The 16,940-nt window shown below is 31.7% G+C and overlaps 1 protein-coding gene across 1 annotated transcript in view; it reads right to left on the reverse strand.

Moving 5' to 3' along the window:
* The window catches only part of LOC114324832 (alkaline phosphatase-like), a 1,004,985-nt gene that overhangs the window by 234,970 nt on the left and 753,075 nt on the right, over positions 1-16,940 (reverse strand). The window contains exon 5 of the mRNA XM_050651161.1: positions 15,496-15,674. Within this exon, the coding sequence (XP_050507118.1) occupies positions 15,496-15,674 (179 nt within the window). The remainder of the gene's footprint in view (positions 1-15,495; positions 15,675-16,940) is intronic.

The following is a 16,940-nucleotide window of genomic DNA, read 5'->3' on the forward strand; positions in this document are numbered from 1 at the left end:
CTTGGCAAATATTGGGTAGCTCCATTCCCGATGTTAGTCATCTTAAATTATTAAACTGGGTTAATGTCTTTCGATGGAGTTGTATTTGGTTACTGGTGGCATAGTTTATATTTGACAAGTCCCAAAAGTCTATTAAGTCCATGTAAGGTCTGTTAAAGACAGGAAATCACTATACAGAGCGCTGTGTAAGTTTCAGTTTATTCAGTACACGTTCATGCAGTTTGACCCTTCCTATATGATATTAGTTAATTTATGTAGTGTCCAAAAGTGGAATATAAAGGTGACAATAAATTATTTTTTTTTCTTATTGTGCGTAATTAAAAGCAGATTTTTATATGCAGTATAATTCAATTGTCAATTGAGGTAGATAAGACGGGAAATCACTTTGATCCTTACTGTATGATATTATGAAATGAGTGTCGATACCGATTCAAGTAAACTGTTTACTCAGGCATAAAAATACCAATCGGGCGATGCTTAGGAAAATATTCCACCAACGCATCTCAGTTTGCCCGTCTAAATTGCCATCATTTTGTACTCTAATACCGAGTATAGCGTAAAACAAAATAAAAATAGACGGTTTCGTTTTGATTCAAATCGAGTCTCTTGCCATCCCCTGACACGTGTTTCTTAGGTTTACCCGTTATCAAAATGGCTTTGCAAGAAGACTGCTTTGAAACAAGACGGAGTATGGTTAGAATGACCTCTAACGGGGACATATGAAATGAGTGTCAATAACAATTCAAGTAAACTGTTTACCCACGTATAAAAATACCAATCGGGCGAATCAGTCTTCTTGTAAAGCCTTTGATAACGGGTAAACCTAGAAACACGTGCCAGGGAATGGCAAAAGACTCGATTTGAATCACAACGAAACCGTCTATTTTTATTTTTTATGATTTTAGTTAAGATATGGTATCAAAAATTGGTTGATATATAAAAGTGACAAATAAATCATCTGTTTTTGTCGTATTGTGCGATACAGAAATTGAAAATCTTAAGTGAATACACAGTACAAGCTGCGTCTGTCCGTTCCTTGAGTTTGACGTCCATATTGGCATTTATTGTTTTGCCCCTGAGGGTCTCTGATAACATATTGTTACGTTACCTGCCCGACGAGACCCTAAAAATTCAGACCGTCCACCGTCCCTATTTATCGTAGCAATTAACAAATAATACCTGACCCTCGAAAGACCAGAGGGGTTCTTGATGTTCGATAAGTTTAGGATCAAAAATTCTGGAATCCTTACCAGACAGATTGTCGCCTCCAATCGAAGGTTCCAGAACAGATATTGTTCTTTGTGGCATGTTATGCAAGTTACCAGCGCAATTTTGTTTTCCAGAAATCTTTAGTTTTCTTGTTCTTTAGATTTCTTGTTGTTTTAATAGATGTGGCTATTGCGACCTTTTTTATTGTTTTTTATTAAATAATAATAAAGGCAGTTTTTGATTTTATTCGATTCAGAGTTGGACCACCATCTCCATATAGCTATTTCAGCATCCCATGCATCTTCAGTGAAGTTATGCAGTCACAACTCTGAAGTGAACATTAACAACCCTGCCTATTTAAGGGAAACCATCGCGATACAATGATTCCACCTCCTGAGACGCAATCTAGCGACATCTATCGTAAAACGAGGAAAACAACGAAAAGCGCTAGATACAAAGTTTACTACTTTTTAGACTTATAATTACGTATTTTTTATGGGAAATAAGCCACAATTTTATTAAAAAATGAATTTATTAACGTTTCGAAGCCCAAATCTGGTTTCGTTGTCAAAATACAAAATACTATTAAAATAAAACAAACATGTTGTTGCTAAGTAAAAAAATTCTTCTAATAATTTATTTAATCTGACTCATTTATATTGGCAATTCAGACGTATATTATACATTTTAAAGCGGAAGACTTTAAAATGATATCGCCAATATTTATGAGTTGCGTTCTTGGGACGACTTTACTAAAAGATAGTTCATTCGATTACATGAAATCTATCCCAACTCAAGAATTTCCGTCGCAAAAAAAATCATAGCATGTGATCTGTCTTTAAAAAGACAACCAAATGCAACGATAACAGTAAAATTCTCGCGTTAGAGATTCCATAGTAAATTACGAGGGAAAACCAGGAAAAAACCTCGTGATACTATCCCGACATCGTAAGTATTTGGTCTTACATTTAATCTACCTTCAAAAAACTAATACCAAATTCTGACTTTAATATGTTTAAATTATAAATAATATTAATATTACATAGATATACAATAAATAAGTAATACCAAAATATAAAATTTGTACTAACTCGATATGTTATTGACTTACTAATCGTGGTATTTTCTTTCTATTGACTTCCTCTTTCAGTATGGGTAACCACATCCTACTGCATTCTACCGAGGAATTTGCGACACAATTGGTTTCATTTAGCATAATTAGAGCCGCTTCTTTGATTTTTCTCTTTTTACTATCTGATTCTTTCAGGACTATACTTGAATCTCTCCACTGAACTCTATGTTCATTATCCCTTGCGTGTTGACATATCTGAGATCTATCAAATTCTCTGTTTTTAATATAAGACTGATGTTCACTTATTCTAACGTTTAATGGTCTTGATGTTTCACCTAAATAAAATTGTTCGCATTCACAAGGTATTCTATAAATGCAATTCTTTGTTCTTTCTTGTTCATTGTTAGGTTTAGTTTTAGATAGAATAGATCTCAATGTGTTTGTTGTTTTGAATGTTGTTGAAATGTTGAATTTATTTTCTATCGTTTTAAGTTTCTCGGATAGTCCTTTTATATATGGTATTGTTATTTTCCTCGTATTATTTCTTGTGAATGTTGTAGGATCCCGTTCTAAGTTGTTCTGTTCCATTCGATATAATCTTGTCAATTCCTTATTTATAAACGATAAAGGATAATCATTTTTTAATAAAACAGATGTTAACAATTGTTTTTCTTCTAAAAATGAATTTTCGTTAGAACAAGTAATTTTGGCTCTATCATATAAGGATTTAATGATTCCCTTTTTAACGTTGATGTTGTGATTTGATTTGTAATTGAGATATCTGTTGGTGTGTGTTGGTTTTCTATACACTTGAGTCTCATATCCAGTATCCTTCTTTGAGACTAAAACATCGAGGAAAGGCAAAGTGTTATTGTATTCCTTTTCCATTGTAAATTTTAATGTCTCTTCTTGATCGTTTATAATATTCAGGAATGTATCAAACAATTCTGATCTATAAGGCCATATTGAAAACACATCATCTACATATCTCCACCATACTGTGGGTTTTAAATTTTGTTTAGAAATGATATTAGTTTCGAAATCCTCCATAAATATATTAGCCAATAATGGAGATAAAGGAGAGCCCATTGCTAGACCAAAATTTTGTTTATAGAATTCATTATTTAGTTGAAAATGGGTATTATTAGTACATAATGTCAATAACTCCATTATAGCTGATACATTTAGTTTTGTCCTAGTTGTCAATGTATTATCATTTTCTAACTTCGTTTTAATTATGTTTAAAGTTTTATCTAATGGCACATTTGTAAATAAACTGTTTATGTCAAAACTTACTAAAATATTATTTGGATTAAATTCAATATTTGTTAATTTGTTTAAAAAATGTTGTGTATTTTTTATAAATGTGTCATTATTATTTGCAAATGGTTTTATAATATTTAATAAAAATTTTGAGAGCTCACTACAAGGAGAATTGATGGTACTACAAATGGGTCTAAGTGGAATATTCGCTTTATGAATTTTCGGTACTCCATAAAAATGTGGTGTCTTACTGTAATGAGGTGTCATTAATTTTCTTTGATAGTACGTTAGATCATTTTTAAATTTGAATAAAGTTTTATAAATTTTGTTTTCCAGTGTCTTCGTTGGATCCTTCGTTAATTTGGTATAAGGTCCATTTGTAATTAGATCTGTAATTTTGTCCTCATATTGTATTTATATAATATAATATAATATAATATAATTCATATGTATACACCGTTCTTAGGCGTCAACGCCCTTCGGTAGGGATCTATGGAGGAGTATCACCGAGCCGGAAGCCCTTATCCCTTCCCGTACCGCTCCTCCATAGGCCGATCAGACGCCAGTTTATTTCAGACCAAGCCGTAGACTCTATTGAGTTTTATACTACGGCGTTGGCCTTTTATAAATTTCATGACCTAGCTGAGGCTCGAACCAGCGACCGCAAATCGCAAATCCACTAAACTTGTCGATCGCCTGAGCCCCAGCTAACTGGACCGTCAAGACCGACGGTCAATATAATTCATATAATACCATATATAAAGGGACTATCCGAGAAACTTAAAACGATAGGAAATAAATTCAACATTTCAACAACATTCAAAACAACAAACACATTGAGATCTATTCTATCTAAAACTAAACCTAACAATGAAAAAGAAAGAACAAAGAATTGCATTTATAGAATACCTTGTGAATGCGAACAATTTTATTTAGGTGAAACATCAAGACCATTAAACGTTAGAATAAGTGGACATCAGTCTTATATTAAAAAAAACCCGATTTGGGCTTCGAAACGTTAATAAATTTATTTTTTAATAAAATTGTGGCTTATTTCCCATAAAAAATACGTAATTATAAAAATGCCACAAGGAAATAGCTTCAGAACAACATTACTTTTTAGACAATTAGAATAATTGAAATAAAAATATAATAAACAATATTTTAAATCCAAGACTTTTAGTTAATAAACTGCTTTCTGGCTGCATCCTGTATCTCTGGCTTTTACAATATATAAGCACAAGAGACGACGAAAATAGGAGAATGCAAATAGGACACTTTGGCCACGCATTTACCTTCTCTCCGTCAAGGAAAAGGACCGAAAGACAGTTTCTAAATACTCAATTCTAAGTAAAGATGAAAAATAATAAAGGCAATTTTTGTTTTTATTCGATTCAGAGTTGGACCGCCATCTCCATATAGCTATTTCAGCATCCCATGCATCTTCAGTGAAGTTATGTAGTCACAACTCTGAAGCGAACATTAACAACCCTGCCTATTTAAGGGAAACCATCGCGATACAATGATTCCACCTTTTGAGACGCAATCTAGCGACATCTCTCGCAAAACGAGGAAAACAACGAAAAGCCCCAGATACAAAGTTTACTACTTTTTAGATCAGTCAATATAAAATTTTCTAAAAATTTGTATCCAGGCGAAGGACCAGGATTGCCCGCACGCCACTGAACAAAAATATGGATGTCAGCAGTTTTTTGGTGCATTATTAAATTAATAAATTGATATAGATTAATATTATATGAAGATTATAGCATTAAAATTACTAGAATTCAGCTAAGGACCTCCTAAGTGGTTTCTAGATATCATAGGAATTAAACCTATATTGTTTTTTATCTCAATATGTATGAAATGTAACTTTCCTTGTTTTTCCCCTGTACTCTTCTTATAAGCACAAGAGACGACGAAAATAGGAGAAAGCAAATAGGACACTTTGGCCACTTTGTTTCTTATTAGTGTTCCTACATGACAGTTAGATTTGGTTTCGATTTAGAGGACACCATGGTCTGTTCTGAGGAATCCAAAAGGATGAAACGCACGTCAACGGATGGTGGTGGTCGCTGAAACGCAATTAAATCTTAAACTGCCTTGTGACCATTTCCTTTCAATTCAAATTGTGTTCCTTTCAATTCTGTACATTGATTGGAACTGACTTCATGATTCTTCTTTTCCTTCTTAAGTACACTTTCGGTAGCCCTAATTTGATGCCTCGGAGTAGAAGTGGAAATGAGTGGGGCTGCGCTGGTATGGAAATGCGTTCGGTCCTCTGCTGAATGGCTAAGAGCGCCGGGTGGACAGCATTCTTTCATTTCAGTTATTATTGAAGTTATTATACAACTTTTTCCGCAAAAGGCAGAATGCCACCTCTAGTGCAGTCACTGAAAGTGGATATGATCTATTACCTCCGATTTCTTTCAACCAACATCGATTTGTATGAAAATTGGTAAGTGGTTAGTTGATATCTCAGGGAACAAAGGTGATGCCAAGATGATGCCAACTTGCGCTTTTAGCCTGGGGTGGATGCCGCCCCTTCTCGAGGGTGAAAATTATTTTATTAAAAATAACCCCATAATTAGATAGGGGGACAAAATCTAAGCAAAATTTGTTATATAAATTTAATAAAATAAATCAAAAGTTTTTGAGTTCTTAAAGATCAAAAATTTTAAGTTTTCGTGAAAAAAATGCATATTTTTAACCGACTTTTCATAAATAACTCAAAAACTGTAGGTTTTTACAGAAAAGTTATTATGTATTACCAAAATTTAAGTTAATAAAAAACTGTATAAACTTATTTCTAAAAGTACCTTTTAGTGTTCACTAAAAGTGAGTTATAGGTAATTAAAGATATATTTTTTTCGGCGAGTACCCAAATCTGTAGGGGAGAAAAGTATGCTAAATGTGCAGTCACTCGAGCGCTTTGGGGACCTATTGGGTTGTGAAGAGTAGGTTCTAAAAAAAAGTTAAATGAATTTCGACTCGATTCAAGTTCTCTGTTTTACCCTAGTATGACAATACCACAAGGCACCGTTAGAAAAATATTCCAATTTACGCTTCAGAGAACCTGTATGAAACGAGCCTGTGTACTCTAATACAGAGTATGGCATTAGTAAAATAAGAAAATCTACGGTTTCGTTTTGATTTCAAAATTTCAAAAAAAGTTAAGTAAAGTTTTCCATTTTAGTGGGGACTTTCCATTTTTAATTTAATTTTCCATTTCCAACAATGGTTTTTTCAAATATTGAGCACGTATTTTTTAATTTTTAGATCTATCGTTCATTACGCGAAATATTCGCTTTTTCCTTCTGAAATTTTGTGACTCGCCCATTTCCTTTCGCTCCGCACAAATCGTCAGATTTTTGAAATATACACTGTTTTGCATGTACTTAACTTACCTTATCTTAATCTGACAATTTTCAGTTTTTCTCAGTATAGATTTTTTCGCCCCCCCTTAACGAACTCCCCTGTGTTTAGAGCCAATATATGGTAGAGGTACATCTACAAGGTATCATCTCCCCATATGATAATCTGACGCGCTCGAGTTACTGCAAAAATTCCCGCTTGGGCTCCCCTTACATATTTACGTATTTAAGCTTAAATTACGGGAAAATGACGCATTTTATAACAAACTTATTAAACATTTTGTAAAAGTAGTTAAAAATATCTACCTAATGCGATCCAGAACCAGTTGATAGCATTAAAATTTAAGCCCCAAAAATTTTTCAAACTTTAGCTTTTAAAATTTTTTCCAAAAAATGTTATTTTTGTTAAAGCTGTTAAAACACGCTACATTTATTCTTTTAAACCTCTTACTATTTTAAAAATCAAAGGTTAAATGGCCACGGTTACATGGTTCTCGCAAAAAAATTTAAGTTTTAAACGTTCCTATCTCGGTTATTTTTTACCTTACAGAAATAGTAAAAAAGGTATAGTATTTAATGTGGAAAAAACTAAAATTTAGTTCTTTCATTTTTTACGTATCTTCAGTATTTTTGGAGTTATTATCAAAATAAAATGAAAATGACGATAATTTTAAAAATTCTGATATTTTTAAATTATACCTTTTTTTCAAAAATATGCATTCTAAACCAGTGAACATTGATGAAATCATTACTTCTGCTAATACTAAGAAATTCTTGTAAGTATTACTATAAATTTTAATTCTTGTAAGTTACAATTTTTCCTAAAAAAATCGAAATTTTTCTCATATTTTCATCATACCTTGCTTAATTTTGATGCTACTACCTTCTTCTGAAGCTCATTTGATAGTTATTCCGAAGTACTTTGACAAGTGTTTAGCAGGTATATTCTATCAAATGCATCGTCTTCGCGTTACCTAAGCTTGAATACTTAGGATTTGAGTACTCATCGAAAAAAATATACATTCAATTACCCATAACCCACTTTGAATTAACATTAGTTTAGTTCTTTAAGTGAAGAGTGTATCCAATATTTTAGTATCTTCAATTTTAGTAATAATAACTTTTTTCTAAAAGCTCATAATTTTTTAGTTATACGTGAAAAACAGCTTTAAAACATTCATGTTTTTACCAAAAAAATAAAATCTTTGATCTTTAAGAGCTCCAAAAGTATTGATTTATGTTAATAACTTTACACAACAAATTTTGCTTAGAATTTGTCCCTCTATCGATTTGTGGTATTATTTTTAATAAAATAACCCAAAAAGGGGTGGCATCCACATCCAGGTTAAAATCGCAAGTTGGCATCATATCATCTTTATTCCTTGAGGTATCCCCTAACTACTCACCAATTTTAATGAAAATCGATTGAGTTTTAACGAAATCGGAGGTGAAAACCTTCAGTGACTGCACTACTCTCACATACACTTTAAAACAGATACATCCTGGTCTATATAGCGACGCAGATTTTTCAATTTTAACATAAAAAACTTCTTACTTTCACTTATTATTATAATAAATTTACTTAATCCCTTTTAAATTAGATAAGTTTCTTGATTAATTTTCTCATGTCGTTTTCCTGCCTTTACAAAAGTTATCTTTAAATTTTTAAAATCTCGTACAAGGTGATTTTCTGTACAAATATTTATCCAGCTATTTTGCATAAGCTTCCAATATCGATTATGTCAGCACAAGCACAGTGCGGGATTGCGTGGCTCTACATTATTTATTGCAATTTAACTTTTAATTACAACATTTTCGTGGTTTCGTTTTTGTCAATATTAAATTTCTGTGAAACTCTATAACGATTGACACTTTCCTGGAGATGGAAAATTGTTGAAAATTAAACTTTTGCCTACGGCTTTAAAACGTTTTAGTCCGTATATATTGTAATGTTACTTTGCTATTTTATTTTTAAATAATTACTTTGTTATATTTTCTTTACTATTTCATTAATAATAATCTTCTATACTTGTTTTACCTGTTTTACTCGTTAAAAACTTGTTTGGCGTCCTCTTTCGTGATGTTATTCTCAATTTCCTATCTCTCTTTTCATCTAACATTTAAATCATCAGACTGAGCATACTTCATATTCTTACTCTCTAGATATCTGTCTTTTAAAACGGAACGTACTTATTCATTCCATCTCCTTATGCTTTGTACTGTCATTTAAATGGCAGTGATAATTCTTAATGAAGGTGGAAGTGGAAGACTTATTCTTTATAAAACTCAGTGATTTTAAATAATGCCCCATTTTAGTCCCAAACAGACGATCTCTTGGTGTAAGGATCTTATTCTATTTATTACATTTTTACATTTATAGTTTTTCATTTTTCCATACCTAAACTCTATCTCGAAAAAGTACATGTGCTGATATTTTTATTTTAAATATTTTATTTTGCCTATTAATATGCACGTAGTAATCAGATAATGGAGCTAGTAATAATCCATAATAATCCCATTTAATTTACTCCTTGCCATCTGTTAGTTTTTTGAATACTTTTTGGCAAGGTACTTTTTCTTCTCGATGTCAAATTTAGTACACAGCTTATGTTCTAGTTTTTGGGAAATAAATTAAATCTTTCTCCTTTCGGGAGCATGAAGCCCCCATCGCCGGTGATGTCACTACAAGGCTGACAACAAGATGCATCTTATCTAGATCAACGATCAACAATATCTGCAACGACCAACACCACCAAAACCGTAGCTGCAGGGACCTGTGGCCTCAACATCTGCCCAGGTCTACAACAAGCCAACAGATGTACCATCCAACATCAAGAAGATCTACCGTCAAATACCAAAAGCCACATAACTAAGTATAATCCAATAATTGTTAGTTTGTGGCAAGGATTTTGAATCTATGTATTATTAAATTCAATAAGTCATATTTTATTATTTATTTTAGAAAAATAAACATGATTAGTTCAAATATTGTTTTGTTTGCTTAGAATCCAGATCTTCATCATTGATGATTTAGATTAGGACAAGACAAACACACACCTTAGAGATTTGAGCTAGGATAGGGTAGCGATAACTATCATAGTTGATTGAAATATTATTTTTCAGTGGTATTTCAATTATCTGTGGTAGTTTATCGCTTCAATCTCGTTTACACTATAATTTTTTTAAAAATTATTTTGTTTTTTGTTTTGTCAACTATATTTTTTCACTCTCTCCAATCCTAAATCTTTTTTCTCTAGTTTGAAATTTCTTATGATAGATCCTCTAGTAGTTCGTCTTTTCTTGTTATTTTCCGTCTTCCGTTTGGTCCGTTTATTACTGGTTTTCAGTTCTTTATTCTCCTAATTAGTGATCTTATTCTTTTCTTTGTATATGTCCGCACCATCTCAGTCTTTGCGCTTTAATAAATTTTAATTTATCTTTTACTCAGTTGTATTTTTATTACTTCATAGACAGTCACCACATGAAAATTTACATCGGTCAGACATGCAGAATCTTTAACAAACGTATAACAGGACACAAATGTACTTTTAATAATAGAAAATCCTATTCTACGTACAGACATCACCTTCTAGATCATAATTATTCTTTTAATGAACAGTATCAAATTCTTCATAGGCAAAATAAAGGCCTTAAGCTATCTTTATTATAATCTATGGAAATTAATAAATCAATTAAAAATCACAGATATAATTCTGAATGACCAACTTAAGACAAACAGCTCCCCACTTCTCATCCTATTCAGTTACAGACTTTACAGTGTAGATACACAGTAAAAGACATCATTTGAAAAAGGCACTCTGTCGAAATAACTATAGTGACAATAACTTGTGGAAGTGTTAAAAACAAAAGTTTTTCAGTGTTTAAAGGTATACCTACTTATATCGGTAGAATCTTAAGTTAGGGTCACTAGGGACATAGTTTCCTACTCTTCATATTCGTGAAATCTCGCATATAAAATATTGCATTTATTTTATCTGGCGATCAAAACTATATTATCGATCGCTATGTAAAATAAATGCATTATTTTGAATGCAAGAATTCACGAATATAAAGAGTAGGAAACTATGCTCTAGGCTAGGATACCATGCGATGGCCTCCGTAGTGAACGTAACCAAAGAGTGAGTTCATTAAGGTTAAAAAGAGCCCAATAGACGGAGAGCTAGAGCCGAAAAATCATCGTCATAAGTAATATGGAGTTTTTCCTATGAAATATATCCATTGAATATTGACAATTATGACCCCTTTCAGGCTGTCACCTCAGTGGATACAGGAAGTAGCAATAAGGGATTAAAGGGGAAAGTTAGTGCAGTCATTAAAGGTTTTCACCTCCTATTTTGTTAAACCTATATCGATTGGCATGAAAATAGGTGACTATTTAGAGCATACCTCAAGAAACAAAACTGATTTGGTGCCACCTCGCACTTTTACCCTGGTGGTGGATACCACCCCTTCCTGGGGTTGAAAACTAATTTATTAAAAATAACCCCATACATCGATAGATGGACGAATTCTAAGTAAAATTTGTTATATCATGTCATTAAAATAAATCAATACTTTTGAGTTATTAAAGATCAAAAATTTGTCTATTTAAGAACACATGCGTGAAGTTGCGGACGATAAAAAGAACATATTAATTAATTGTATGTTGGTAAAATATTATTTTTATATTATTTCAATATTTAATTGAATTTTTTCTATCAATATAAACTGAATAGGTTCAGAAACTGGGGGTGTCCAATAATGGGTACATTTGACATATTCGAATACACTTTTGCTAAATTTATAATACCGAAATAATATAAAAATAATATTTTAGTAACATACAATTAATTAATATGTTCTTTTTATCATCCGTAACTTCACGCATGTGCTCTTAAACAGACAAATCTTTTATCTTTATTAACTCAAAAAGTATTGATTTATTTTAAAACCATGATATAACAAATTTTACTTAAAATTTGTCCCTCTATCGATTTGGGGTATTTTTAATAAAATAGTTTACACCCCCGAGAAGGGGTTGTATCCACCCCCAGGGTAAAAGTGCAAGTTGGCACAAAATCAGTTTTATTTTTTGAGGTACGCTCTAACTAGTCACAAATTTTCATGCAAATCGATAGAAGTTTAACAAAATAGGAGGTGAAAACCTTTAATCACTACACTAACTTTCCCCTTTCATCACTTATTGCTACTTCCTGTATCCACTGAGGTGTCAGCCTGAAAGGGGTCATAATTATCAATAGACTTAGGCAAATATGCAAATAAAAAAGTATGAAATATGCGCATAAATATGCAGTATTTTATGCAAAAATATGCAGTATTTTATGCAAAATATGCATATTTATCTAGAAAATATGCATGTAATAAAAAATATTTACAATATTTTTTTGTTTACAAAAATACTTACAATATTATAAATACATAACATATACAATTATTTTAACATATAAATATTATTTTGAATTGTGGTAACAATAGATTATCAAATGATGTTCAAAAGTTTATAATAAAAACTTATGGCTTCTATCTGAATACATATACAGGGTGTTTCATTAATAATTGTCCATATAGTAACTGGAGAAACCTTAGCACAAAATACGAAGATTTAACCTTAAACACTTCAATAAAATGTGGTTCCTTACTGAGTTACAGGGTGTTTTATCTAAAAATTTAAAAATTATTTTTGCTCAGCATTTTAAAACTGTTCGACGTATCCTTTTCATACTTGGCAGAAAGTATAGGTACTGTACAAACTACTAAATTACGTTAAACAAACGTTTCTGGCTATTACCAGAGGTGTACGACGGGGGAGAGTGTATGGTTGACTCTTTCCAAATTTTACGCCACTGGCGGAATTGCTATTTTAGTTCAATTTTTGGATTCTCCAATACTGTCTATGACAATAATATACTCTTCATTCGTAACGATAAAGTCATTAATTTTCGAGAACTTTGAAGTTAAAAATGAAACGACACGGTTATTTTGATTAATGTACTGTGTCGCTTCATTTTTAATTTCAAATATCTCGAAAACTAATCATTTTATTGTTACGAATGAAGAGTATATTAATTACGTAAAAAGTATTGTAAAATCAAAAAATTACACTAAAATAGCAATTTCGTCAGTTGCCTAGAATTTGGGAAGGGTCAACCAGCCACTATCCCCTGTCGTACCCCTCTGGTAGTAGCTAGAAACGTTTATTTATCTTAATTTAGTAGGGTGTATAGTGCCTACACTTTCTGAAAAGTATGATAATGATACGCCAAATAGTTTTAAAGTACTGGATATAAATAATTTTTAAATTTTAATCATATGAATCATATAAATTAATCAAAATAACTGTGCCGTTTCAAATTTAACTTCAAATATCTCGAAAACTAATAACTTTATCGTTAACAATGAAGAGTATATTATTTACGTAGAAAGTATTGGAGAATCTAAAAATGGCACTAAAATAGTAATTCCTCCAGTGGCGTAGAATTTGAGAAAGGTCAACCATCCACTATCTCCTGTCGTACGCCTCTGGTAGTAGCTAGAAACGTTTGTTTATCATAATTTAGTAGGGTGTATAGTTGTCGCACTTTCTGCCAAGTATGAAAAGGATACGTCAAACAGTTTTAAAATGCTGAGCAAAAATAATTTTTAAATTTTTAGATAAAACACCCTGTAACTTAGTAAGGAACCACATTTTATTTAAGTGTTTTAGGTTAAATCTTCGTATTTTGTGCTAAGGTTTCTCCAGTTACTATATGGGCAATTATTAATGAAACACCCTGTATTTGTAAATAGAAAAACTTCTTTCGACATCAACTGATGTAACTGGGGCATTTTTCAAATTTACTATAACAGATGGTTTTAAATTAAGTTGTTCGAAAAATGTCCCAGCTAGTACTTTAACCAATTCAGAAGGAACTTGGTAACACTATTTTTTTCCATGGTTACCTTAAATTTTTGAAAAATTTTCATTCTAATAGTACCTTGAACGTTTTGACACAATGACTCAAATTCTTTTATTAAAACTGTACTCTCTAACAATGATAATTTGGAGGATTCTAATCGAGTTATAGTTTTCTGGACAAAACTATAATTTGATTTTATGAATGACAGTTGCTGTTGGAGGATGTTATTTTGAAAGGCTTGCTTAGCTTCCAATAAAGATTGGCAACTATCATCCGTTAAAAGGTTAATTATTTTTTTTAATCAACAAAATGATCAGCATAGAAATTAGCTGCTTCCAACCATGTTCCCCAACGTGTTAAAATGAGTTGCGGTGGCAGTGGAACAGCAGGAAGCATATCTCTGTAACATTGTATTCTTAAAGGTGATTTCAGGAATACGTTATGACGCTCGCTATTAAACTGTTAACTAGTGGAAATTTTTTCTTACTTTCTCCGCAACTCTGTTTATTCCATGCGCTAAACAAGTGACATGTCTTAAGTTTGGATAAAATATTTTCAAATTTTGTCCTGATTTCACCATATATGGTGCGGCATCAGATAAAATAAGCAATAATTTATCATTAGGCACAGCATCAGACAGAAAAAAGTTTGCTAATACTTCTTGTAGAAACCGTGATATTAACAAAGGAGTTTAAAAAATGCTTGAAAAAAGAAAAATTACATCGATTTATTGCGAACTAGCCTTGTTTCGATACTTTTCTTAAACATAATCTAAAATTTTAAAATCTTTGTTTGTACCACCGTGTAAATTTTTAAAATAACATAAAAAATAATACGTATGTACTTACGGTTTTGCCAGAACATGAGCAATAAACTTTATCCATATCCATAGATACCTCTTTGTAAGGTTTTATCCAAGTTGAAACATTGCTTATTTTCAGCATTTTCAAAACACAATAATTATTCACAATTAGAAACACACGTTGTTTACGCCTCTAATTTTACAACAAAAGTGAAACCAAGTGAAACTGACTGTAAAAATAAAAATTTGTTACCTAAAGACATAAACTGGCAAACACAAACCCTTAATTCCAGGACAAAACGTGGCAAAACTATAAGCCGCTGTCCTTTATTAGTTACTACTATACCAATAATTTGAATACCAAGTGATTATAAAACAAAATTAAATAAATATTTGCATTTTCATGCTATCTGTAAGTTTGAATATAAAAATATATAATTAACACCAAATTTCAAATTATATGCACTTTATGCTCACTTTTATAAAAATATGCAAAATTTGACATTTTTGCATTTTTTATGCATTATATGCAAAATAAGCAAATTTGGATATTTGCCTAAGTCTAATTATCAATATACAATAGACACATTTCACATGCTAAACTCCATATTACTTATGACGATGATTTTTCGGCTCTAGCTCTTAGACTACAAGAACAACAAACTGATCTAATTCCTCTGTTAGTTTTCCAGAAAATGAAGGTGGCACGTCCAGCATCCCGAAATACGAGTAGATTCGTTTCTAATGAGGGTAACAATAATAATTAACTATATAAAAAAACGAAATAAATTGAATCGTAAGAAAACGAATCGAGATAACGTAAAAATATTAATATCTAAAAAAATTATTGAAACTTACGTTAATATTCCTTCCTGGGTCGTTCTCTATAAGTTGTCTAGCCAGATCTTTACACGACTTTCTAGCCGCTGGTGGTACTTTTGAGTCGTCTTCCCAGTATCTTGATGGGGAATGCCCGTAGAGCGCAGCAGGCGTGGCGTGTGTTATTCTTGTATTTGTGACGATCCCTGTTGACTTTCCTGGAAAAAAATATCAACTTTGTAGACGTTATCATAGAGTAACAGGCAACAAAAAATTCTTTCAAAATTCTAGTAGACCGTATTTAAATCTACTTTTAAATGATTTACAGAACGGAAATTTGAGAATAATAATTTCTTGTAGTAATATTTCTTAATATGAAGATCCAGAACAAACAAAAAAGAAACATATTGACCAAGATATGCGACTTTTAATAATATTTTCAATAAAGTGTGCTTCAAAATTCTTAATTTATCGGGTAAACAGTTCAGTCAGGGAGTACCAAAAAGTTAATGAGCTGTAAACACGTAGTGTCTCGGCGCTTGATATTTTGTCTATTACCAGTGAAACTACCAGTTTTTAATTATAGTTGAAGTGATCAAACTAACTTTAAACTGTAAGTTTTATACTACATGCATTATTTAATCGTATATTTGCGTATTTAAACCAGTTTTGTTAGTTTATAATCCTGTATACTACACCAGTTATTGTAAACAGACACAGGTTTATGGATTATAAACAATTTACCAGTTTTGTTTCTTGCGGGAAACGAAAGTAATTAGTTTCGGTAGTACCGTAAATAAATTATCAATATGTCATCAGATGTTACTATACAGGATGTCCCAGCGAATAAATCTTATTCTACCGCAGCTTCACAGCAAAATTTCTTCCCAGGAAAAGAAAACGCAATACTTTTTAGCGCTATTAATAATACACCACTGCAAGATTATCTTATTTCTTTAGGTAATTTAATAAATCCCAAAAATATCTTATTCTCGTCTCGCCTATCTAATAATCGAATATGCATGTATTTAAGTAGCAAGCAAGCTGTTGAGGATTTTATGACAAACTATGGTTCTATACAGGTAAATGGAGAAACAGTCAGGGCCAGAAGGCTCATAACGCCTGCAGAAAGAATAGTGCTATCAAATGTTTGTCCAAGTATCCCACACGAAGTAATCATCCAAGAATTAAAACATCTCGGCCTAAACTTAGTTTCTCCAATCACTTTCCTAAAGATCAGTGCCTCTCTTCCAGAATATAGCCATATAAAAAGTTTTAGAAGGCAAGTGTTTATTAGTCCGCATAACACGACGATCCCAGATTCAATTCTTCTGAATTATGATAATACTAATTATAGAATATTCATTTCGCAGGATAGTATGACATGCTATATATGTAAACAAATAAATCACATTGCTAGTAACTGTCCAAGCAATAAAAATTCTTCTTCTCAGCCTTCAGGACCCTTAACTCCTCCTACTGTT

The sequence above is a fragment of the Diabrotica virgifera genome, chromosome 5 (assembly GCF_917563875.1).
Source record: "Diabrotica virgifera virgifera chromosome 5, PGI_DIABVI_V3a".
In the NCBI taxonomy this organism is placed as follows: Eukaryota; Metazoa; Arthropoda; class Insecta; order Coleoptera; family Chrysomelidae; genus Diabrotica; species Diabrotica virgifera.